The 25,662-nt window shown below is 39.9% G+C and overlaps 3 protein-coding genes across 4 annotated transcripts; 2 read left to right on the top strand and 1 right to left on the bottom strand.

The window, feature by feature from the left end:
• The first annotated feature begins 916 nt into the window (after positions 1-916).
• On the top strand, positions 917-11,226 carry znf451 (zinc finger protein 451). 2 transcript variants are annotated; one of them, XM_008294012.1, is made up of 13 exons: positions 917-1,602; positions 2,668-2,731; positions 4,048-4,131; positions 4,224-4,337; positions 5,609-5,720; positions 6,052-6,202; positions 6,309-6,435; positions 6,557-6,716; positions 7,690-7,837; positions 7,959-9,466; positions 9,555-9,626; positions 10,013-10,078; positions 11,069-11,226. In XM_008294012.1, exons 2-13 carry the CDS (start codon positions 2,672-2,674, stop codon positions 11,107-11,109), a joined length of 2,643 nt encoding a protein of 880 aa, XP_008292234.1. In that variant the 5' UTR covers positions 917-1,602; positions 2,668-2,671; the 3' UTR covers positions 11,110-11,226. The 2 variants fall into 2 exon arrangements, with proteins under 2 accessions (XP_008292234.1, XP_008292235.1); XM_008294013.1 differs by lacking the exon at positions 917-1,602 and adding an exon at positions 2,216-2,295.
• A 1,859-nt stretch (positions 11,227-13,085) lies between these two features.
• On the top strand, positions 13,086-16,049 carry bag2 (BCL2 associated athanogene 2). Its single transcript, XM_008294011.1, has 3 exons — positions 13,086-13,322; positions 13,650-13,759; positions 14,926-16,049. Exons 1-3 carry the CDS (start codon positions 13,201-13,203, stop codon positions 15,318-15,320), a joined length of 627 nt encoding a protein of 208 aa, XP_008292233.1. The 5' UTR covers positions 13,086-13,200; the 3' UTR covers positions 15,321-16,049.
• A 1,383-nt stretch (positions 16,050-17,432) lies between these two features.
• Positions 17,433-25,295, bottom strand: rab23 (RAB23, member RAS oncogene family). Its single transcript, XM_008294010.1, has 7 exons — positions 24,921-25,295; positions 22,401-22,635; positions 21,880-21,965; positions 21,492-21,648; positions 21,284-21,366; positions 21,101-21,193; positions 17,433-20,533 (listed from the first exon to the last, which is right to left on the bottom strand). The coding sequence occupies exons 2-7, from the start codon at positions 22,553-22,555 to the stop codon at positions 20,400-20,402; spliced, it is 708 nt and encodes a 235-aa protein (XP_008292232.1). The 5' UTR covers positions 22,556-22,635; positions 24,921-25,295; the 3' UTR covers positions 17,433-20,399.
• Positions 25,296-25,662: the final 367 nt, after the last annotated feature.

Raw genomic sequence — 25,662 nt, 5'->3', positions numbered from 1 at the left:
TTTTCTTCTTCTAGACCCTTTCTTGCCAGCCACGCTGTGGAGTACTTGGATGCGTGTGATGGAGCATTGTCCTGCATAAAAATCATGTTTTTCTTGAAGGATGCCGACTTCTTCCTGTACCACTGCTTGAAGAAGGTGTCTTCCAGAAACTGGCAGTAGGACTGGGAGTTGAGCTCGACTCCATCCTGAACCCGAAAAGGCCCCACAAGCTCATCTTTGATGATACCAGCCCATACCAGTACCCCACCTCCATCTTGCTGGCGTCTGAGTCGGACTGGAGCTCTCTGCCCTTTACCGATCCAGCCACAGGCCTATTCATCTGGCCCATCAAGATTCACTCTCATTTCATCAGTCCATAAAACCTTAGAAAAATCAGTCTTGAGATATTTCTTGGCCCAGTCTAGACGTTTCAGCTTGTGTGTCTTGTTCAATGGTGGTCGTTTTTCAGCCTTTCTTACCTTGGCCATGTCTCTGAGTATTGCACATCTTGTGCTTTTTGGCACTCCAGTGATGTTGCAGCTCTGAAATATGGCAAAACTGGTGGCAAGTGGCATCTCGGCAGCTGCATGCTTGACTTTTCTCAGTTCATGGGCAGTTACTTTGCGCCTTGGTTTTTCCACACGCTTCTTGCGACCCTGTTGACTATTTTGAATGAAACGCTTGATTGTTCGATGATCACGCTTCAGAAGCTTGGCAATTTTAAGAGTGCTGCATTCCTTTGCAAGATATCTCACTATTTTTGACTTTTCGGAGCCTGTCAAGTCCCTCTTCTGACCCATTTTGCCAAAGGAAAGGAAGTTGCCTAATAATTATGCACACCTGATGTAGGGTGTTGATGTCATTAGACCACACCCCTTCTCATTACAGAGATGCACATCACCTGATATGCGTAATTGAGAGTAGGCTTTGGAGCCTATACAGCTTGGAGTAAGACAACATGCATAAAGAGCAAGATGTGGTCAAAATACTCATTTGCCTAATAATTCTGCACTCCCTGTATTACTCAATATTGCACAGCTATAGTAAATATTCCTATACTCTTTGTACATACAGGAAATATCAATGCAATATCAGAGTCATACACGTTAGGTATATTTTGATATGTGAGACATATGGATATACAGTTAATATAGTTTTTGCATTTGTCCTAATGCATGCATGCTCTACTTCAACAATGAGAGAGCAGGGTACTGAGGACTCACTGCTTCCATACGTGCTGCTGTTATTTATATATCACGGTTTGTGTTCAACGTTCTTATATTTATGAACTTGTACGACCAATTCTTCAAGAAAATGGTGATAAAAAGCTACCATGTACAACACTTCCTTGAAACTGGGGTAACTAGAATATTAATAGCGCTGTAGTTAGCAACACTACTGCACTTCGGCCCGGATAAAGTGTCACTACACGAGCGGGGTTTGTTCTCGCATTTGTTCTGCCGCAGTAGCCAATAACCCCGTTCGTGCGGCAACACCCTGCGTACAAATGGAGCGCACCAGCTACATGTGACGTCGCATACCGAATTAGCTGCGTTCACTTTGATTTGCAGTAGCAGCTAGCTACCGCTCTGTCAACGGAGGAGTCAACAGAATAAGCAGCAGGTAACGTGGTGCACATCTGTTGATTTAAAACACATCTGTCGAATCTCAAACAAGTCGAACTTTAGCGTGTTTACCTGACTTCAGCTGAGCAGGGTAAAGCCGCTGCACACATTAACGACAGGGGGCTAAGCTAACGTTAGCTTTGTCACAGACCCGAATGTTTGGGACTGTGATTTCTGGAGTGAGGCTTGAAGATTTGGCTGCAAATAAAGTTGTTTACCAGATGGTGGTTAATTGTACAAACCCATCAGAAGACAAGTGGACGTCTCGGTGACAAACGAGGATAGTTGACGTCGCTGTCAAATGGCATAAAGTAGCAAAAATACAACCTGCATGGATGAACTTGTAGCTACATGCCGTCATACGTTAAATTAAATACGGTCCATGAACGTCTCTGGTTGCACTGTGGCGCGTAACTTCTTCTTCGTTGGCTGTGGCTATGCTGTTTACCAGCTCGAAGCTCGAGCCTGCCCCTGGCGGTGAAGTTGTGTACTGCAACAACACTGGTTTAAGACTATAGTGATTCAGCTCCCACCTCAGTGGCAGCACTGAAGAAAGCTCTGGTAGCCAAGCGAGGAAGAAATTGTGCCCCATGTTGGATTTTTTACATGGGTGATATTGACTTTAATGCAAGTCTTGTTTTGACTTTATACGCTACTGATCTCTACACGAAGCCTCCCGAACAGTTGCTAAGTATGATACCTGCCTATCGATCTTACAACATGTTAGAATTCGACCGTTACACAACTTAATTTACTAATATTAGCATCGTTAACCGGATGTGACAGCTACACGATACTGTTTTCAAAGTGGTTAAATCCCGTGCAACTGTTAATGTAACTGTCAGTATCACACGTTGATGGTTAGCTAAAGCATAACTGTACAGTAAAGCAGAGACTGATTAACGTATGTTCTAGGCCTAATGCAGGAGATTTTATTGCTAACACACTTGTCTATCGTGTTTATTTTCTAGTACAGATTGTTTCAATCCTCTTATGTTACATGCATGTTCAAAGTTAATGCTACAGCTTTAAAAAATGACATTTGCTTCTCGTTTATTCATAGAAAAATGTCCTCTCCTATTGAAGCAGACGAGGATGAGGTGGAAGAAGAAGTGGAGTTTGTATCAGTAAGTTGTCTCCTTAAAAACAGTAGTTGCAAAGGATAAATAAAGCACTTGCAATTACCTGATTTCTGTCCAATTGCAATAACTTAATCACAGATAATCAGACTGGATTTCCAATTCAGTTCTTTCATTAATGTATCATAATTAACTCAGTGCACAACATACACTGCTGCTCCATACACTGTGTGATTGTAGTGACAACAGATCACCTCTGTTTTCAAATGTTGAAGTCACAATCAGGAAACCATCCTTTTTACATGATATCAGACTTTATTTATCAGACCAGTGTTTGAACTGTTTAACACTTTAATGTTCTTCAGGTTCTCTAATTTGAAAGTGTCAGCTTTAAAGATAATTCATGTACATTTATATAGAAAAAAACAGTGTTGGAGATATGTGAATATGTGAATTTCTCCACTGTGAGATAAATAAAGGCATATCTTATCTTATCTTATCTTATATAGCCCTTTAAGACATATTACTCAAATTGACAGAACCCAAAAGTAATGGATACCCGGCTGCTAAATCTTTCTTGGGCAGTGTGATGTCATTAAAAAGTTAGTTAATGCATAAACTGTAGATGAAGGTGAAGATGTCTTTCAAAGATAGTTGTTTTTCCAAAATCAACAGTTCAGTAGAATATACTCGACTGGGTCAATCGCCTGATTTCACTATGACTGAACAATTAATCAATTAAAACTTTATCTTCAAACAGTGCAAATTTGCAAATTGCAAAGGTTGCAAATCTGGATGTATATTAAGCTACACATCTCACCCAGGGTTTAAACTTCTGTTTCAGTGGTATTACAAATTCAAGTTGTCCCTCTTTGTTGACAGTCGTGTTTTTGATGGTATCTCATGTCATCCTCCATCACGTTTTAAATCTGTGACGTAGTGAACATTGAACTCAAGCTTGACCTTTAAAAAATTACGTCACAAAATAAATTGTAGTGTCAGACAGAAAAATTGCTATTAGATATTTTTCCCAAATCGTTGAGCCCAATTGCTGGAAACCATATTAAACGCAGAGAGACCCTTCAACAAGAAAGAGATTAAGACGGCCGCAGTGAGTACATCACCAGGGAAGATATGATTCTGTGCTGATATCTGTGGGTTTGTCCATAAAATAGAACTAAGATGAATTTGTTGAGTGTGTCTGTCTAATTGCTTTTGAACCTCGAAACTTCTGGTTAAAAGGGCTGTACTTCACATAGCCATCTAACAGAGCCTGAAAAGCAAAAATGTAGAACTTTCCAACTACTTAAGATGTAGACTTTAGTTGTGTTTTATAACACTGACATATCTTGTATTTACTTCAGGAAGGCCCTCTCAGACCCGTACTGGAATGTATTGATCTTCTGAGTGATAGTGATGATGAGGGATGTTCATCATTAACAACCACGGTGAGTACCTAAATAGAACATTTATTTACTATATAGCATGAATACCTGTCTAGAGCTTTCTGAAAATGTTCAACATTTCCTTTCTCTCTTAGCTTGAAGATAAAATCAGCCGACATAAAGCACGCGTTACATCAACACTGGACAAACTGGCACACCAGGTGGCTCAAGAGAAGAAGCAGAGGGCTGATAAATGTAGGGCATTTAAGGTAAGTTGCTCGTAAATTAAGTGAGCTGCTTTTATTTGCTAATTTTGTTAAACTGTAAGTCAGTTATTTTTGAAGCGTGTCTCCTCACTTAGTATCCTGTCATTGTGTTCATTTAGTTGCTTTGTCGTGCATTTACAAGTAAATCACAAAGGCAACAGTTTAAACATAAAAATAAAGAGAAAAAAGGTTGTGATGCATACTTAATAGTTGTCACTTTGAAATGTTATGTAGTCATATTGGGGGGAGATAAAAATTATTTTATTATATCCAGATATTCATATTTATTCTGCACAACATCTACAGTGACAAAAGAAAAGTAGACAATACTCCTGCATGCTGTGATAGCTACACCTCCACACATGCTAAAGTAGAGAGGTGTGATCCTGCTAAAAGTAAGCTCATATTTTTGGGCAAATTTTAGAAACTCAATGTAATGTCAGATTCCCAGTAGGATGTTTTCTTAGTGTGTTATGTTGTTATGTGGGTCTGTCAAGGTCAGCAGCAGCAACACTGCCACCTTGTGGGCAGAATAGATAAAAAACAAAGTAAGTGTAGCAACCAGCACTACTGGAAAGAGTCGTCCTCAAATTTATTCATAACTCTCATTAAAGAAGGAAAAAACAGCTGTCACTGAAATAAGCTGAAATTGACAAAAGTAATAATAAATTTAAAAAAAATAATAAAGAAAATCACGACATTGCTTTTAAATTGTGGTTCAACAGAAGTATTTAAAAACACAAACAAACAAAAAAGCCAAGCATGATGGGACCTGTAAACTGATATTTTGTTGAACAACCCTTTGAGCCAATCACTGCAATCAAGTGTTTTCTGTAACTCTCAGTCAGACTTCTGCACTTGTTGACAGGTGTTTTGATTTTGGCCCACTGCTCATCAGCAAAGTGCTCTGATTTGTCTTGGGTGTTTTTTTTGTTGTTGTTGTTGTTTTTTTTTAAATATTCTTTCCAACCACAATTCAAAAGCAATGACTTATTTCACTGAATTATAATTTATCATATTTTTATTTATTATTACTTGTTTTCAGTTATTTGAGTGACTATTGTGAATTTTGCCTTTTCTTTAATGAAAGGGTATGAATACATTTGAGGACGACTGTATTCACTTCAAACAACATTGTGGTGTTTGTCACTTAGAGAACTAATATTCAACACTTTCCGATGTTTTTTGCTGACATGTGTCCGTCATATAAGTAGGTATGAATAAAATATGGGGTTTATGCTGTTAAGTTATTATCTCTTTGTGTCTTTTTTCAGGAGAAGCAAGTTTTGCAAAAAGCTCATGGACAACAGGAGCTGGCGTTTAGTTCTACAAATGGCATTAATCAGGAAGCAAAGCGCTGCGTAGACATGTGGTTAAAGATGCCAGGTACATTTTTTTTTAATCTGGATCAGAGGAAATATGTTACATAATATCTGGCATTCTCATTTGCAAATCTCTCTGTGTTTGAGTTGAGCCACTAGAACAACTTTAAAAGCATTTCTCCATCATACAGGTTTATATTTTTATCTGCATACTATTTTTGAGCTGCTGCAATGACCCACTTTCTCGCACCGGGCTGATTTAAAATGTAATTTTATTTTAATAAAGCTCGGCATGTAAATGAGACAACATTCTGTGACAGTGGTAATACGCTGGAGAAGTTGTGTCAGTTGAATGAATGTGTGAGTCCTCTGCTGTGTTACTGTGTGTTGGACAGGTCTTCAGCCCGGAGTGATCAGTGCTGGTGCTGGAAGAAGACACAGACCTGCTTCTTTCTCCAGAAACAGCTCAACTAGACACACTTGTCCAGTAATTAACTGCGGTCGAGTTTATGACAATGCTTCCCTCCTTGATGGCCATTTAAAAAGGTAATCCTTTCTGCTCATGCCAGTGTAGCTATAATATCATAGCTACTTTCCTGACAACAAAATGGAATATTTTGTGCACAGTTTGAGTAGAACTTCTTGTGCACAGGTTTGACCACTCCCCTTGTGACCCAGCAATCAATCTTAGAGGAAGTCCGTCGGAGCTCTTTGCCTGTGTTGCCTGTGGCCAGCAATTTCAAACTAAAGAAGCATGGAAGAGACATCTAGACTCTAAGGTTTTATGCACTTTTCTGACTGTGCTATAACAATCTCATGCTAATATTATTTTTTTTAAAAGCATGTAATGACTATTGATCCACTGTGGTGCAATAATTCTGACGTTGTTTTGATTACTAGGTGTCCTCATGTAGCGCTGACGGCCACAGCATCGATCAGACGTATCAGCGGATCGTGTGTTTTGCCTGTCCTGCCTGCTACCTCCTCTTCAACCTTCGAGATGAGTGTCTTCAGCACATGTCGGCCAAAAATCATTTCGCAGAGTCACTCGCCATGAACGGTAAGGGATTACCAGAACTCTGCCCCCACCTATCTACTCATCAAAACTTCACATGTCCAAATTGCTACAAGTGATGGACACAGGGAAGAGAATGTGAAGCTATTAAGCACTAGCATTGAATACATTTGTTTCATTTGTGTACTTTAAAAGGACGTCCTAACTAATGAACGTGTCTTTTTACTTACATTTTTATGCAAATGTAATCCTGGGTTTTTCCTGAATATAGGAATCTTTGGCGTGCCCAATCTAATGAAAATCATTGGTACCAAAATGATAGGAGTTGAGAATAAACACAGCAATTCAGATCTTGTCTAAATGCCTTTGAACAGCAATTTATCAAACAACTGTTGAACAAGCAGAATACAAACTTAAATAAAACGTCTTTGCGTTCAGCAGTCAGTTCCCCTTTCATCCACTCTCTATATATTCTAAACGTCCGGCTGGTACTGGATAAGCCAGCTAAGCTGCTTTGTTTTGACAAGGCTTGAACGCTAATGGAATGTCAGGTTTAGCGCACAGAGTCAGGCTGTGCCGGACTCTGCTCGTAGTTTTACCCATGATATTTAATTTCAGTTTTACCATCCATTGTGAAGGTGTTCAGCTGTTGAGACTGTAATGAAGTTCACAGGTAGTTTTGTGTTTTGTTTTTTACCCATTCTGCTAATTGAGGTTTCATTTACTAAAGCAAAATGGAATCCTTGGTTTATCAAATGGTCAGAAATGACAAAAATGCACAGGTTTCTGTCAGATAAGGTCATCACAGACTCATTGCCTGTGCCTAAATGTCTGCACCACCCAAAGGTCCTGAGCCAGGAAAAACCCTGTGGCTGCATACGTCCTTTCCCCAAAGGATTTGTATGCGCAAGTTTCCAGTGCATACTAGATAATTATCTAAATAAGGCAAATTAAGTAAGACATGAGGCTATTTTATGAGCAAGATTACATGTGCTTTTTCCATATTTTCTTGTTAAAGAAACCAGAGGACGAGCGCTGCCAGTTCCTGTTCCACAACAGGTTAAGAATCGCCTCATCGCTTTATGCAAGGATGTGACGTTCAGTGTCCGATGCTCTTTATGTCACAAAGCACTGGTCTCACATCAAACAGCTCAAGCTCACTTTAAGTAAGTTTCTCTGTGATTTATTAAGAAACATTCCATGTATGTATAGCAGACACTTATTTTGTTCCGATGTTCTGTGGTACTGAATTTTGCGGGTTCTCTTTCCCTCATTTTTCTCTTTCAGTGTGTACTGCAGACAAGGCTGTGCTGTGGCAAAGGCTGATAAAACTATAGTGCAAGTAATGAAACAGCTGCAAGTGCGAGGGCAGTGTCCTCTCTGCTGTAAAATCTTCTTCAGCCAAGCTGAAATCGAGAGCCACAAAGAATCGATGCATCATGATGTTGAGGTCAACCAAACAATGGCAGGAGCGCTTCTTCAGTACTGCAGGTTTAGTGAAATTCAACACACCCGGAGGACTAAAGAGGAGCAGGAGAGAAGACAGTCAACTGGCCTTGAGATGCCTTTTCAAAAAAGGAACAAAAAGAGAAATGATTGTGATAGATCCCCGGCGAAACGGCAGAGATTAAGTACAAGTATGAACGCTTGCAGTAGCAGAAACTCAGCAACAGCATGGTTTTGCGAGTGCGGTGTGCAGTTCTCAGAGGAGGCTACAGCCAGTAAGCATCTTCTGGCTGTGAACCAGATCTTCCATCAGTGTGGCGTGTGCGGCAAACACATGGGAGAGTCTTCAATCACCCGCCTGCATATGAGTCGCTTTCACGGAGGGGCACATCTCTCCAACTTCCTCTTCTACTGCCGCAAGTGCAAAGTGGAAATGCCTCGATATGAAGATATCCTGTCGCACGTGTCAGAAGCTCACAGCGGACACACCTACTTCACTGAACGAGAAGTGCCTGAAGAGCTCGCCACAGTCATTGATGCCAAGCCGTCCACTAGCAGCGAAGTCACCCTGCGCTCATCCTCGACAACCAAAGTCCAGCAGAGCACAGGAGAGACTTCTTCAAAAGTACAGCGCACTTGGATGTGCAGGATGTGCGAAGACATCTTTGACTCCGAAGCGTCCGTCCGCCAACACTGTAGTGATCTGAGTGCTCACAGCTTTCAGAGATTTATCTGTGGACACTGCCCTCAGAAGTTCTTTAAAGAGTCCACTGTACGGAGACACTGCATTAATGAGCACAATGGGCAGATACAGAGTTCCCATTTTTGTGGCCTCTGCGACAGCATGCAGTTTGAATCTGAGGACGAGTTCATGGAGCACTACAAGAGTCTTCACAGCAAGGACTACTACTGTATGGACGATGCTGAAGTTGTTCAGCCGGCTACTGCTGCTGAAAGGACCGGTCAGCCTCCATGTCCATGCATGGGATCTGAAGAGGGCAAAGCTGAAACCAAAGCTACCTATACACAGTGCATGAGGAATCTGGCTGCTGAAGGGAAATGTCAGTATGTGTGTGCTCCTTGTAGTGTATCTCTGTCATCCTATGCACAGATGAAAACTCACGTCCACACAAAGCACGCAGCCTTGAACCTGGACAAGACCTTTGACGTAGAATGCAAAGACTGCCAGGAGAGTTTTATGAGTGTACCGAGTTTCCATAAACATTATCACTCTCAACACTGTCCACTGGAGCCCTGCACGAGTTCCAGGAGCTGCAGGAAAGAGCCGAAAGCAGAACCAACCACTGTTAAAATACTAAGTGCTGTGGAGATTAAAGCGGACAACGACGGTAAATCAGTTAAAATGGTTGACATTTATTGTTCTATTGTTTGTGTTTGCATGCAGCATTTAATTAATTTTTTTGTGTCCGTTTGCAGAGATAGAAGACGAAACACTGGTGAAGTTTTTGAGTATGGACCAAGCCGACAAAGAGAGTGAAGCACATGAAAGTAGGCAAAAAAACACATAAACATTGTTTAACTCAGACCACAGAGTAAAATAGATGAGCAAGTCAATGCTAAATATTAAATAGAAATATACTAACCTGTTTAATAAAGCTGTTAAATACTGTATACGCAACATTAAACCCTAATATTGATCAGTTTTTCAAAGAAGACTGGCTCAGCTATTAAAACAATAAACACTATTTATCTCTTGAAAGTAATGAACGCCTCGTGCTAGTATAGACACGTCTGATAGCTTATTGTCTTTTTGTCAGTCTTTAATTGATTATTTAAAATATTGTTTTTACATGGAATTGTTTTAGTTTTCTTAAAGCAGCTTCTTCAAAATAGGTTTGAATAAATCAGCTGCTGAATTGTGCATTCCATTACAGATGAAATGGATGATGAAATGAATCACGCACTGTCACTGAGCGCAGACGAAGCAAGAGAGTCAGCAGGTATGTGTTCATGTGGCCGAGCACGTCATCCTCGTTTGCCGTGAGAACTATACAGTTTTAATTTTCACATAAATGCTCACAAAGACAGTTTAATTCAAACAAACATACAATACAGTATCAATTGACTGTAGCATTGCCCTGCAAGTTAGGAATGAAAATGTTTAAGAGTGGATTCCACTTGTCAAGCACACAGACATGCTACTCAAGGTTATACTGAAGAAAATAACTTAAACCATGAGCAAATGCACATAAGCTTCATAATGTATTTCCATAACTTGTTAGAAATAGAGATATTTGATCCATAGAAAAACACTTCAAACAAATATTTTCTGCTATAGTAAATAATTCAGATTGTCATTTGAGAAATGCATTCCAGCCACCTGTTGAGAGTATTCTAGCCAGAAGAAAATCTAAGAACGGCCGTCCCAGAGCACTGACCTAAACCCCACAGAGCACCCGTGGGATACCATGGACAATAAACAAACTAGCCTGTCGATGCTCCAGTGTGGTTGACCTGAAAGCTCTGCTGACTGAAATATGGAGGAAACTTTCACCAGAACCAGTTTGCATGACAGTATCTGTAAAGGCAAACTAAATACTAAAACCTGCTACATACCCATAACAAACAACCCAAATAGTTTTATGTCTTATTTTCAACTGTTTCATTATTTAATACCTCTCAAACTCCCTTTGAAATAAGTAACATTTACTTTGGCATGTTGTTGTTCAATCCAATGAAATGTATACATATTTTATGTGGCTTAAATATACATCATTGGTTCACTGTACATTTTTGTAGGCGTTACATAGGAACATACATTTTTAAACTCAAAATGTGAGTGTGCTTTATGTTTGAGTGCTTTAAAAGATACATCAAACGCAATAAAATGAAAGTCAACAAATGTAGAAAAGAGAATCTCAGTTCTGACATAACGTTGTTTTCAGGGTGTTGCTGTACAGATCCTTATATTCTGTCTTTTATTTTCACAGAGTTGGAAGAAGCTCTTAAAAGAAGTCTTCTGGAGTTCTAAGAACTTGGCAGTTTGTTTGTTTTTTTTGTTGACATGCTGTTCATTGAGCACTGTATTGGAATGTTTTGTACATGGGATTTGTGTTGAGAACGTGTAAAATAAATGTTAGTTATTTTACTTTTGCTACATTCTTCTGTACGTGCAGTTCAGGGCACCGACCAGGTCATACGGGGGTACGCAGGTTACATTTTATTTGAAGTTTTGTTTGAGACTGCCCATTCACGCACAGTCTTCTGTTGTCGGGACTCGACACGTAAGTGTGTCGACACATGTGCTATAGATGGCATCGATGACACTGCAAGATGCCAGAGCTGAACTTGTGACCACACTGCTAACTTTGTCTCCAATTGCAGCTTCATGTTTTCAATCCAGTTTATTGTACACACCTGTCTTTCCTTAGGTGCTGCCATGTAGGCCCTGATCTTTAAGTGAGAAATTATTTGATCATTCCTCTGAATTAAAACCTGACTATATTGTGTTGCTCAAGGAGTCAACACTGTTAAAGACAACAACAATATTAATCAGGTTCTTCTTTTAAACTCTTCCATCATTCTGAATGAAGATTAAACAAGTTCTGGGGTCTGTTTCTTGCATCAAATAATTTTCGGCACTGGCTTGATGGTAAACACCAGCTCAGTTGAAGTCCTGTACAACTGCAGGTGCAATTCTGCAATTTAAAAATCATGAGTGGGATGTCTGACAAATGCTTTTACGAATGGATTCACACTGTATTCAGATGTAGTTTGTGCTGGTACCTAATTAGATTGTACATGCATTTCAAAAATAGATTTAATTAGCTTTTATTATTATTGTTATTATTGGGGCCACATCCTCTGCATATCTGGGGATTACTGAAAGGTTTATTGTCAGATAATGAAGAAAACTATCCAATATTAAAAAAAAAAAAAAAAAAAAAAAAAACATGTTTTGAGAGAGTGGCCCAGGAGACTAAACATTAATGTTTATGGACCAATGAAACAAGTTCCTGGCACTGGATCTTCCTGGTTGTAGAATTTAGCAGTTACCATCTAACTACCTATCAACTACGTGTCAGAGGTGAAGCTTTCCTGTGCTCGCAATCACTGGTGTGTAGAGTCTGACTAACGCTGGATTTTTGGCGCCCATGGTAATACAGATATTTAGAGAGTAAAACATATTGCTATAGGCAGATATTCTTGATACAAATACGTACATATGTATTGTATTTAATATTGAAAAGAGTAAATGATGAGGTCATTGTTTATTACCCTCACCAGGAATGTATTTCACAAATCAAGACGCTGCTTGACTCCACACCACCACCTGTTTAGCAGATTTATACTCTGCTACATGTGCTGCACGCTGCGCTGAAAGTAATGAATGGAGTCAGAGCTGCTCTGCATTGTAAAATTTTGTGAACCATCTTTGCATTATGTTGTGCACAACAGAAATCGTAAGTTTACCATCAGGTCAGGCGCTACTGACGAGGGAGACTGATTTTATGTAGTCATTAGATTACAGAACCTTGAGCAATTTATACAGAATCATTTACAGTCTTTATAATATTCTTGTCACTGATCATTTATTTTTTAGCATTAGATTGTATTAAGAATGGATCAAAGTGCAAAGAATTTCAGCTATAAAGTTTAATGATACAAAAATCTCTGACACCCAGAAGATTTTTGAAGGACATTTATGAGCTTTTTGTTTGTTTTAAAACTTAAAATCCAAAGTCCACTTAGATTTTTTTCCCAAACCTGACTGTGTAGATCCATGTTTATTTAAGCTCAGTCGTAAATAACCTCAGATGTAGATATTAGAAATAAACATAAGTGTGCAGCTTTTATCAAAGTCTTTCTGTGGACCCCATGCCCGTCCTCGGGGACCCTCTGGGGGGTCCACGGACCCCATGTTGGGCACCGCAACTTCTGGTCTCCTCGGGAAACTTCTACGAGGAGCGCGTGAAGGAAGTAGCAGCCCATGTTAGGAAATGTTCTCCCAGGGGCGCTGCTGCAGCCGGACGATCTGCAGTCAGCTGGACAGCTCGGAGCGTCGGCCGCACGTAGGATTTAAGTCTCCGGCACGGATCACCACAACGAGCGCGTAATCATCATGGCTCAGGCAAAAATACAGGCGAAGATGAACGAAACTGTCTGCAGCAAGTTCAGCAGGACTCTGTCTATGGCAGATCGCTCGGGACAACTGCTGGAAAGTTTGGATCAGCTGGAAATGAGGTATAGTCCGGTAACAGGCCTTCCCATGTGCGTTATGTTCACTGTTTAGCGCACCGTCGCTTCTGTGCGTTACTATGGCCGTGTGCTCCCATGTTTTATATCTGATGTTACATTTCATAAGCAGAAGGAAGAAAGTGGTTGTGGAAAACATGTGAAATGATCAGTAGGGAGTCGTTCTGGTGGAAATATCCCCTTTTATATCGCGTCCATGGATTTATAACGGTTACTTCACTCATTACCTCATGATAATAGCAGCCCATTAGTTTTACAAGGAGAAGAGGATGTGGTTGTAAATGGATGGCATTAAACTGTGTCTCTCTCTGTCAGGGTGGAGGCTTTACGCGAGGCAGCATCGGCCATGGAGCAGGAAAGGGAGTGCATCCTGGAAATGATTCAGTCCGTTCAGAACAGTCAAGAAATGCGCAACATCTGCGCCGGTGAGGCTGTTTTCACTCCTACAACACGAGCAACAGTCGCATACTGCTGGATGAAACTATAAAGAAGCAGCATGCAGAGTAGCCTCATTGCTGTGTTTTGAATTTATATGTTTTCTTTCTTTCTTCCTTCCCTTTTTTTTTTAAGCTGATCTGATGTCACTGTAACATTGTGATCCGGTGAGGTTATGCTTTCAGATCTGCTCAGTGTTTGGGTGGTGATGCTTAAAGAACTCAGGGGATTTGGAGGGAGGAAAAAAATACAGGGCAACATGATAGTTGTTGTGTTCCACCCAGGTACAAGTTTACATGAATTGGGCTCACATTTGAATTTTGTTTTTTCCCCATTTAACCTGTATATTAAGGGACTGAATTGTAATGTCTTTTAATATGCATTCTAATTTTTGTTTCCACACAACTACTGATGTTACGTCTTGCACACATCAGTACAGTAGTCTTTTTAATAGTGTTGCACATACAATACAGGAGGTTAAACTTGGCACAGACAAGAATACAATCCCAGCTGACTCAGGGTGAAGGCAGGGGACACCCTGGACAGGTCGCCAGTCTATCGCAGCTATCACACCTATGGACAATTTAGAATCACCAATTAACCTCAACATGTTTTTGGACTGTGGGAGGAAGCCGGAGAGAACATGCAAACTCCACGCAGAAAGATCCCTGGCATCCTAACCAGGACACGAACCAGGGATCTTCTAGCTGTGAGGCGACGGTGCGAACCACAGAGCCACCTTGCAGCCCCAAAATAGAACATAATGCAGTATAAAATAACACATATATGTTGAACAGAATCAACACCTCAAGATTATGACTCCATTTTTGTTTTAAAAAGAACATAAGTTTCACAAGTTATGATCGTTCTATTGTTAAACTACATCAAATCTGGCCTGGATTCACCATACATCAGTACAGTTACAGTCACCATAGTCTGTCCCTGGATTGTAGAAGAGCTGAACACTAACAAGAACTTGGAAACTCTACACAACACAAACAAGGGCAAGGATCTGAATCTAGGCTCTTTGTGCCATTAGGCAACACTGAGTTCTTGTACTTCTCCAAGAAATAAGTTAGATGTTGTTAATATTGTACCCAACTCCTGAGTTGTAAATCAGTTTCTAAAGATCTTGCATTGATTCCTTGTCTTCCAGGGGAGAGAGAAGAGTTAAGTTTGACTGCAAACCGTCTGATGGGCCGGACACTTACTGTGGAGATCTCTGTTGGTACGATCAGAAACTCCCAGCAGGAGGACGCGCTGCGCAGGGCCACGTCTATAATAGACGAAATCGTGAAGAAGCTACTGGAAGACATGGACAGTGGTCGGCAGCAGCTGCGGGCTCTGCACGCTGCCTGTGTGACCGAGGCGCAGCCAGTTCCCATAGACCAGAAGTTTCAGGCCATCGTGATCAGCTGTGCTCTGGAGGACCAGAAGAAGATCAAGCGGAGGCTGGAGACTTTGATGAGGAACGTTGAAAATGCCGATAAGAACATCAAGATTATGGATCATCAAAAACTTGAGCACACAGAAGCCAACGGCGGTCAATAAGACTCGTCACCTAATACATGAAATGTGTCTTGAATACCACTAACCTCACTGAAAGCTGTTGTAATTCTGTACTAACTTTCGGAAGGACTCCACAGTAGTAGCAGCTAGAAAAGGTCCTTTGGGAAAAACACAATGATGTTGAACCTTAAAGCAAAAAAGACCACGTTTTACCTTCAGATATTGTCTTTTCCATTTACCTACTTAATATTGATTGTTTAATGTATATACTCAGTACACTGTGTGTTCACATACACTTAAATAAAACAGAAAAAGACACATTGCTTCATTGGAGGTTCGCTCACAGTTTCTCAGAAAATCCAGTTCTGATTATCAGCTTATAATTAAGTGCCTATAAATGTGTCAGTAGATAGTCTGCCAAGTTTTAGGTGATACAACAGCGTGAAAAACAGCCTATCGACGTTTCTCTGCCAGGTGGAAGCGATTTATTTTGACATCTGAAACAAGTATCCAAATACAAGAATATGCCTGCTCTAGATCACCAGATTGCTCACGCTGGTTTATCGACTTTGACAGACAACAATGATGGAGTGTCTTTTTCTGTTTCATTGCCTCACATTTTAAATGAGGCACTTAGTAAGGATTTTGGGTGTGCACTACCTCTTTGTGTGAAGACAACACAAGTCACATCAAGCTGTGGATTCATATTTGCACAAAGTAGTTTTTTTTTTTTCTGTCAAAAAAGTGAATAAAAAGCACATCATCTAAAAAGTGTTAAACAGAGACATCTTTGAATATGTCAAGGGTAGCTTATTGCCATATTAGATCATTACATCTGTGCTTATACTATCAGTAGTCAAGATCATAGAAACATGGACAAAGGCTTTTGTTTTTCTTGTGACCTATATTTCATCAGAATATTTTCTTAAATTGAGTGTTTTCTTTTTTTTTGTTTTTTACCCTGAAAACAGGCTGCTATTGGTTCATTAACTCCAGGCTATCCAGCATCCTGTTAAGTTACTTAAAAATGGTGTGGTTGCTGATGGAGCCATCGAAAAGTTTTGTCTTTAAAGCACCATTTAAAAAAAAATATTCTTTAAAAAGTAGTTATGTCAATATCTTTCAATTGATCTTCTAGTCTAACATCCCTGGGAGACACATCCATCCATCCATCCATCCATCCATTATCTATACACCGCTTAATCCTCACTGGGGTCACGGGAGGGCTGGAGTCTATCCCAGCCAACTTAGGGTGAAGGCAGAGGACAGCCTGGACAGGTCACCAGTCTATCACAGGGCTACACTTAGAGACAGACAACCAAGAACACTCACATTCACACCTACGGACAATTTAGAATCACCAATTAACCGGAACAGGTTTTTTGGACTGTGGGAGGAAGCCGGAGAACCCGGAGAGAACCCACGCTGCACGGGAAGAACATGCAAACTCCACGCAGAAAGATCCCAGGTGTCCTCACCGGGACGCGAACCAGCAACCTTCTTGCCACCTTGCAGCCCTGGGAGACACATGCTCATGCCAATTTATGTGATTACCCTGATTGGCTTTCAGAGGACTTTCTATACATAAACTCCAAAAGCCTAAATTATTATTCTTACTTTTACTTTCACACAAATACAGTAGGAAAAGCAAGTGCCTTTACTCAGGCTGGTCTATAGACTGTATGTTGGTATTAAATACATTTTTATGTAAAGACAGAACAATGTTAAAAAAGCAAGTGCTACCCTCAATAAGTTTGACACTAAAGTATAAATAAATAGATAAAATCTACTCTGTCAGTGTTCTTCCTAAGTGGACTGAGTTTGAGCAAACTCTAATGAGGGACAATTTAACGTGTGGTTGAAAGGTCTTGAAAAAGTTAGTACGAGGGACGACTTTTTTGGTCAAACTACTGCTTCCAAGTGCAAAACTGTACTGTGCTACCCATCTTAGCTACTTATTAACTTTAAAAAAGGCAACTGACGCAGACAACACGATCTTTTAGCAACATTATTTACACTTCTGATGTCATCTCTGGTCTCTGTTGGTCTTGTTATCTCTGACCAACCGCATCGAAGTAACACGGTTTCGATGTAAATTTTTTTGGTTGAAAGATTGTAGCGGCAGGAATGTATTACATGAAATCACACAATGGATGCCAAAGAAAAAAGTAAAGTTTTATTTATTAATGTCAGATCGCCATCAAACATTACCTCCCAAACACAACATCGGGTGAGCAGTTGTGCAGCACACTTCGGGTTGTGATACATTTGCAACCGTAAAAAGCAAAACGAGTTCTGTTACATACTGAAAGCATCGTTGGTTCGTCAGTCTAAATGTGTGAAACTGGTTTGCGAAGTCATGTAAAAAAGAAAAAAAAGTAGAAGAAAAGTAAGACACGATTTTTTTTTCTTTTACACCTGAGTGACAGCACTTAAGTATGGTTAGTTTTAACTTATGATTCTTTAAGATTATATGCCATCTTAATGATAAAGTGCGCTAAATCCATTCCGTCAAACCGCAAAAAGACAAGGTAAACACAATGTTACAAATAAGAGAAAGTTGAGAAATAATTATTTACAGATTTTACTGTGCAGGCAATTATAAACAAACAGCCAGAGCAGGGACTAAAATTCTTACTGGTAGTCAAAGGGGGAGAATGTAAACATAGACGAGGCATTGCAACCATGGTTGGACATTCACTGATGTGGAGAGAAAAAAAAAAAAAGGCTTGCATGCATTAAAGTTATGCCACTTTCTTTTCTTTTCTTTTTTTCAAAACAGCACAGTTTACATACAACCAAATAAGGAAGCTTGAGATGTGACACAATCTTAGTACCAATGGTTTATCTGTGGAACACATTTTGAGCACCTTTTGGAATTTTTACAACAGACTTAAGTGAATGAAATGAATTAATTCAGTCCCATCTGAACTCATATCAAGGATCAGTTACAAATATTTTTTAGAAAGACAAAAAAACATGCAGCGAATGTTCTGTGTATTCTTATTCCGTATAAATTTTAACTAGGAAATATTAATCATTTCTGACAGCAGATTTTAATATAAGACTTCTACACATCACCACATATTTCTTTGTGCTTGGTAAACCAGTGTTCTCCAGATAATGAGTTTTGAAAAAGAAAAAAAAAAAAGGCTTGAGGCAGACAAGGCAAATGACAGAGTTCACAGCTAGCTGTATTGAAGACTGAGCATTCGTTTGAGGGGATCTTTTAGGGAGTACCCTGATGTAGTGAGAAGAAACTTACATTTTCTTGCATATTCAGGCACACACAAGCATTTCAAGAGTTAAAATATCCAGTTCTGACAGCCAGCTGCTTGTAACACCTTCAGAGAGTATTGGTTTACATTCTGCCCAAGACTCCAAACCACAGGCTTTCCAACTCTGTGCCCCCCACTCCTTCTCCTTTTTTTTCCAATCAAAAAAGGAGCACGATGATATTTACAATGTAGAAATTATTAAGAAACTACACAAGCCAAGCCTAAAATAATCTTGCACCATATTTAGTGTATGAAATGTTAGAAATATTATAGAATCTGAATGTGTACTGTAGGTAGTAAAGATTAACTCTGAGGCGAACTAGTGAGCTCAAATGTGTACCGACGTAAACAGAATGCAAAATGTAAACAATTGCAATCAAAACCCAAGAACTATAACTGATTAAAACTTGAATACTATGATTCAAACAGAAGAGTATGATTAATTAAACTTGTGTTTCACATCAGAAACAAGCTGGTTACTAAATCTGTAAATAAACGGAGTGTAAGCAGACATACAAAGGAGTCATTTTTGTGTCAGTGGTTATTGATATTTGGTTATACATAGGAGCACATTCTATCAATTTCATGTTACATCCAAATCACTGCAATGTTTACATTTAAGCACAGCTCAGAAAGAGGAAAATTTGGCACAAGATATCATTCAACACTTTTGTGCTTCGTACAAAAATACTTATGCATCTAACTCTGGATTCGATAGGATAAACAGTATAGTTTGAACCATATTCTGTTGACGGTTAGAAAAATATGGGACAAAATAATCTGCGTATCTTTTATAATACATGCAAACATATTGCACAGTTGAAATGTCAAACACACGAATGAGTGACTTTAAAAATCATGTACAGGAGCAATTTTTTTTTCTTTTTTATACAGAGTAAGAGTGCAACCTTTGATGTTAAATATTTTGATGAAAGTTTCAAGTTGTATTACAAAACACCTCTGTAATTGGGGGAAAATCCACCTGCACTTAGAGGCATAACTTACATTGTTTGGGGCATCATCTCACGAATAAATGAAGATGCCTTCGTAAGTGTCTGTTCTTTGTGTTTCTCCACAACCGTTTATCCAATCTACCTCACACTCGGCGGGTGTGTTGCTGAGGAGCCAAGGAACTGCAGTGTTGAGTGTGAAGGCATTTGGATGAGCGGTTCACAAGAAACGCAAAAAGACAAACATTAAAATGACAGTCGCTGAGTACATTAGGAATAACTCAACTCATGCAATCGACGTCATGGATTGCAACAATGGCAGGGTGCAAAAATGGCCGTGCCAAGACGTGGACAAGTTTTTGCAACCGACTCAAGAAAGCTGAGTTTACCATTGCACTTAGATACAACTGGTTGTGTAAGTTTGTCATTTTGTTTTGCTAAATTGAACCGAACTTATTCTCATCTCAGGCGAAGTCGTTCTTGACGCTATATTTTGTAACAATCAGCTGTCCTACTATCTATGCTATCTCCACGTGGTTCTGAACATGCCCCTTTTGAACGGCACTGCAATGGTTTATTTCATGACACAATATACTGTTGCTGCAGCTGTTGCTGTTTCTTAAGGCAACCACAAGGAGAAACCAAGTGTGTACAAAGGTTGACAGGTTTTGTGCGCAGATCACTGATGAGGAACCAAGGCTGAATCAAAGGAAATATAACCACCAATGTGGGGAAATAACTCAGGATACAGATTAAACATCAGGTTATTAATGTAGTATAGTGTAGTGTTTCCCAGTCTGTGTGGGCTTTGGTCTCTAACTGTGGCTACCTCCATGGAATACAACTATGATCAATCTTAGAAATAATAGTCAGTCACTAGAATTATATTTACTCTAGAGTAGGCTGCAACTTCCAAAAGGATTTTTATTCTTCTTGGTTCTCTGTTTGTTAGGTCGCAAAGTGATGACTTCTCTGCCGTTGCTGGAGCTCTGGTTGTGGACATTACTACTTGTGGTATTAAAAACACCTATGGAGAAACAACATGTTTGAGTAATGTAGCCATACTAAGAAAAAACACTTAAAAAGTAGCATACGAGGTGTGTCAGAAAAGTTCCAGGACTAGTGTCACAAAAGATATATTTCAAAGCCAAACTGCAAACTACGAGTTTTCCCCTTCAGACGATGAACCAGGACAAGTCGTGGCTGCTTCACCATGACAACACGCCTGCTCACATTGCCCTGAGCATCCGATAGTTCCTGGCTGAGAAGAACATTGCCGTGCTGGAGCAACCTCCCTACTCACCCCACCTGGCACCATGTGATTTTTTTACTCTTTCCCAAGCTCAAGGGGCTCATCAAGGGAACCCGTTTTGAAGACATGGACGACATCAAGATGGCTGTGATGACAGAGGTGCGGAGGATCCCGGAAGAATCCTTCCAGGAGTGCATACCTGGGAAAGTGCGTTAGACTCCAGGGGGTTTACTTCAAAGGGGAAAACTTGTAGTTTGGATTTGAAATATATCTTTTGTGACACCAGTCCTGGAACTTTTCCGACACACCTTGTAGGAGGTGATGAGAAGAAAGGTTCCTTACCTATTTTATTGCTTGTTGTATGAACCACCTCCGTCTCCTCTGCTGTTTGCTGTTTGAGTCGCTGAAGGTACTTTTCAGCTAAGTACTTAAACACTAAGAACAGAGAACCAGCAGAAATGTTATGATAGTAGCATCCAGCATGATGATATGTTACAACAGTTGTTCACATTTTCAGCTACCCACCCTCGTTGACGTTAAGGTCCTCTTTCACTGAAGCCCGATAAAATCTCAGCTTCAGCCTTTTAGCCAAAGCTTCTGCCTCCTCACTGCAATGCAAATAAAGAAAATACAAATTTCTAGTAAGTTATAATACTAATATTACTATTTACAGCCATTGCCATTTGTCCCCAACACTCAACTGCTTTACTGCTCCAGAGAATCAATTGCTTACTTTTTTATAACAGTCTCTTCCAGGAGGTCAATTTTGTTTTGCACCAGAACCGTAGGAATATCTCCAACTTCTGCTTCCACTTTCTCTCTCCAGCTGTCAATAGCTTGAAACGACTCCCTATCTGTGGTAGAGAAGACGAGCACACACGCCTGGGCTCCTGAAATGCAAGAACACACACGAGCGGTTCATGTTTTCAAGCTGTTAAATCTTTCAAAAATCACTTAATCGATTTTGATTAAAAAATATGATGCATTATTCATCCTCCTGGAGACTGTAACGGCACTGAGTCAACAAAAGATGCTGCCAGTTAACCATGAAATCTGTGGCCAATATCAAGCCAGTGATCCAAAGCAGCAGTGTTATATTTGTTATAGCGGTGGGCTCTTACCCCGGTAGTAGGCCTTAGTAATGGCATCAAACTCCTCCTGGCCGGCAGTGTCCCACAGCATTAGTCGCACCTCTTCGTCATTTACACTAAAACAATGAGAAGGTAATGAATAAAAACTATTCCTCTACTATCAGAATATCCTACCCAGCATGCCACATTAGTCTTGTTGTTATCATGTACTTTTGGCAAGACCTGTACCTTTAAAGACTATTAAAGACATTTTGCGTTACTGTCCAAAGAACAGTTGATTCCAGCTGAGTTAGAAGTCATACTGGTCTGTTTCATACAATATTTCTCGTCTGTCTCTTAACCACAAACCATTCAATAAAGGCAAACATGCCAAAAAGTAAATTTTTAAAAAAAAAAGGAACGCTTATCAGATACAGTGCAGTTATGTGTCATTTGTCAACTTTGGAAAAACAGTTGCACCAAATGGCTAAACTGGCTAAACAGAGCCCTGCATTGACTTTAAATATAGGCTGTAACTGATGTCACTGACTTCTATGAAACAAATTGCTTACAGTATCTGCCTCTCCAGAAAGTCCACTCCAATAGTCTTCTTGTAGTCCTTGGTGAAAATGCCCTTGCAGTAACGTTGAATCATACTGGACTTGCCAACAGCTCCATTGCCGACCACCACCACTTTGATGGCAACTTCCATGTCCTCCTCCAACATGGTGGCGACGTCTGGCTGGTTTCCTCAGTTCCACTCTGCCTGGGTAGTTTCAAGTGATGTGACACCAACACATACACCAACTGAAAGCATAAGATAAATAAAACTGTCTGTGACACATGTTGCTATATACAAATCACATCCAACAGAGGTAGCATTAGTGCAACTCGAACATTTAACACTTTCTGATTTGGTTTAATATGAAGCCCTCATGTCAGTGAGAGTTATTTAATAGTTACACAAACATGCTCAGTGTCAAGTTTTTTAATAAATGGCAGTTAGTTACTGTACGAAAGCTGTTACAGTCTAGCTTAGAATCAGATTTTTACCTACTTCAATATTCAACAAGAGTGTCTAACTTTAAAAACAACAACAACAAAAACCTACTAACATTAATAACAGATTATAAGCGACATCTCGTTTCTTTTAAATCATCCCAATGTAGTACTTTTCCCAGGTACAAATACTGAAGAAACTGGTTCGATTAGGGTGCTAAGAGAACTCCAGTTTTATTGAATTACCTAGTAGCACTCAGCTTAGAGAGATACTCACATTACTAGAGCTACAACAGTTGTTTTTTGTTGTCTGTGTTTAATTGGATTTTCAATTCATTTGTTTTGTATATATCAAAATCGTGAAAAAATAACATCTCAAATGATCAGAACCTAAAGCAATGCCTGACAATTGCTTTTTATAGCAAACAGTCAGAACTCCAAAGTGTTCCATTGCAACTTTTGAAGCTCGTCAGATTTAAAATGAAATTAGTTTCAGCGCTACAGCTTACGACGCAAATTTCATTGCACTCTAATAAATGACTTCTCTTCCACAATGGCTGCAGTTATCTTTTAAACTATTATGCATGCACATTGAACTAACGGATGTAAATTTTACAGGCAACTTGAGCGGAGCAGCGGCGCAGCATGTTTATTCTTCCATTAGCACTGAAAGCAGGAGACTCCACATGGCAACTGAGCCTTCCACAGCTATATGCGGGCAGCGGCCGAGTGCAATGCTAAACAACATATTGTGGGAAAGCTGTTCTCAGTGGATGCTGACAACTTACTGCGTGGCTGTGGTGTCCAACAGCCTGTCTGAATTTGAGTCACAATATGTAAGGCAGGAGAAGATATTATTCATCAACTATAATTGAGCTGCGTGATGCATCAGTTATCACAACATCCAGGCAACAAATGGCTTAAAATAAAGCAGCCTGCTCTTCTTTTGACAGGAATTTTTTTCACTTATTTACAGCATCATAATTATTCTGAATTTGGATTTCACCTCTGACATATCATTAGTTGACATGTTGACTGAAGGATCGTGACTCCTTTCTTTCATTCCACTTAGATTTACAAGTCAAGTTACACATTTGTAGCTTTCCCATATCTCAGTGTAATAATTTCTAGACCTCTAGTTTAAATCAAAGCAGTCAGTCAAAGCAAAAGGTCATGACGCTGGCTACGTTCACTCTGTTGCATTGTGGCGTACAGCACAGACCACAGAACAACATGATGCATTTTGGGAAATGGTGGGTGAAAATTGAAGTATAATGCTCTTAACGTTATTAACATTGTGGGGCAGATATACACTCTTTATCACTGTGATCATGGTTTATACCTCACATTTTCTATGCAAAGCCTGGAACAATCTAATAATGCATATAATGAATCACACATCCCAACAATAATTTCCAGTTGACAATGACAGCTCTCCATCATAAGCACCAACTAACCCAATTAAACATGTTATTTCCCTTGACTACATCATGATCTACATCCAGGGTCATGTGGGTATCATATTTTCCCCACATACAATCAGATGATCCCATTCATACTGGAGATACATATTCTACAGATATTAGAGGGAATCAGAAACATGGTACCAGGGCGCGCTACGCATTATAATGCACACAGTCCGACCGATCTGAATTCCCTTAAGTGTGTAGAAGATAATTCACCTCCCCTGCCAGAAAAGTGAGTCATCTTCACCGGCTCACCGTTACTTTGTCCAGGCCTCAAGGCGGGGCACCGTTTAAGGCAACGTTTAGGGCAGAGGCAGAATAAAAACATGATAGTTCCATGACATGTAACTAAGCTAATCCAATCTCTCAAGGTTTATTGTTGCTATATGTAGTATTTACAAAGTGCATGAGGGGTTAAGTTTTAAGTCAACTTTTCATTCTTGTTTCTTCCCCTAAATCAGACCCCCTTTGCCTCGGTCAAGATACGACCTGTTGAATAGCTGACAGGAGGGTGTTTAAGTGCTGAGCAGCTGTTGGTGTGGTCTGGCTGAAGCAAAAGGTGCTAGTCAAGAAGGAGAATAAAAAAAAAAACAACTAGCCAACAGAAAGAAGTGGGCAGTTTCTTACCTGTAAAATGAGCTCATCCGCCGACAGTAGATGAGCTATTTAGCAAGCTAACCCACAATCACATATCTACAGCCTCCCTCTGCTCTTCTCCGTGGCAAGAGGAGACGCTAGTGACTCCGGTGCTAAGGTTACCGAGCTAAGGTTAGCTACTTTTCCCAGAGAAAAATAACCCTCTGCTCCGTTCGCTGTAGTGAATTCCGTCTAATGGGAGCACAGACAGAGGCAACGTTTTTTTTCTTGTTCCGCTTCAAAACGACAGATAAAGTTTACTCAACGTCGAGAGCCGAGGAAAATCTTTGCCATTTACGGAATTGGAAATGCATTGCTATCTATCGGCGAGCCTACGTTCCTGGCTAACTACGCTGCGCATGAGAGCAGCTAACAGGCAGCTGGCTAGCTCGCTAATGTTTGTTGCTAAGCAGCGGAGCCAAAGAGTGCACAATGCAAGAGAGTCACCGGGGGAGTCCTGGGATCACTTGTAGTTCTACAGTCACGACTGTAAACGCTCAAGTCCCTGACACATATATACATCCGTAACCACCATTTCCTGATACAAATGTTTTATTAGTAGTTATTATATGTGTTATAAACATTTTTTTATTTCAATGGCCGACTGTACAAACCATATCAAATAATATTTTATGAATATTCATGATCAATGGAGTTGGATAAAGATTAAAACCGCCTTTACAGACCTGGACAGTCTAATACAAACCAGTGTTATGTAATAAAATCTAATTAT

The sequence above is a fragment of the Stegastes partitus genome, unplaced genomic scaffold (genome assembly GCF_000690725.1).
Source record: "Stegastes partitus isolate 25-593 unplaced genomic scaffold, Stegastes_partitus-1.0.2 Scaffold929, whole genome shotgun sequence".
In the NCBI taxonomy this organism is placed as follows: Eukaryota; Metazoa; Chordata; class Actinopteri; family Pomacentridae; genus Stegastes; species Stegastes partitus.
Note: the sequence above shows the minus strand (reverse complement) of the source record. Positions and strands in the feature narration are given on the sequence as shown.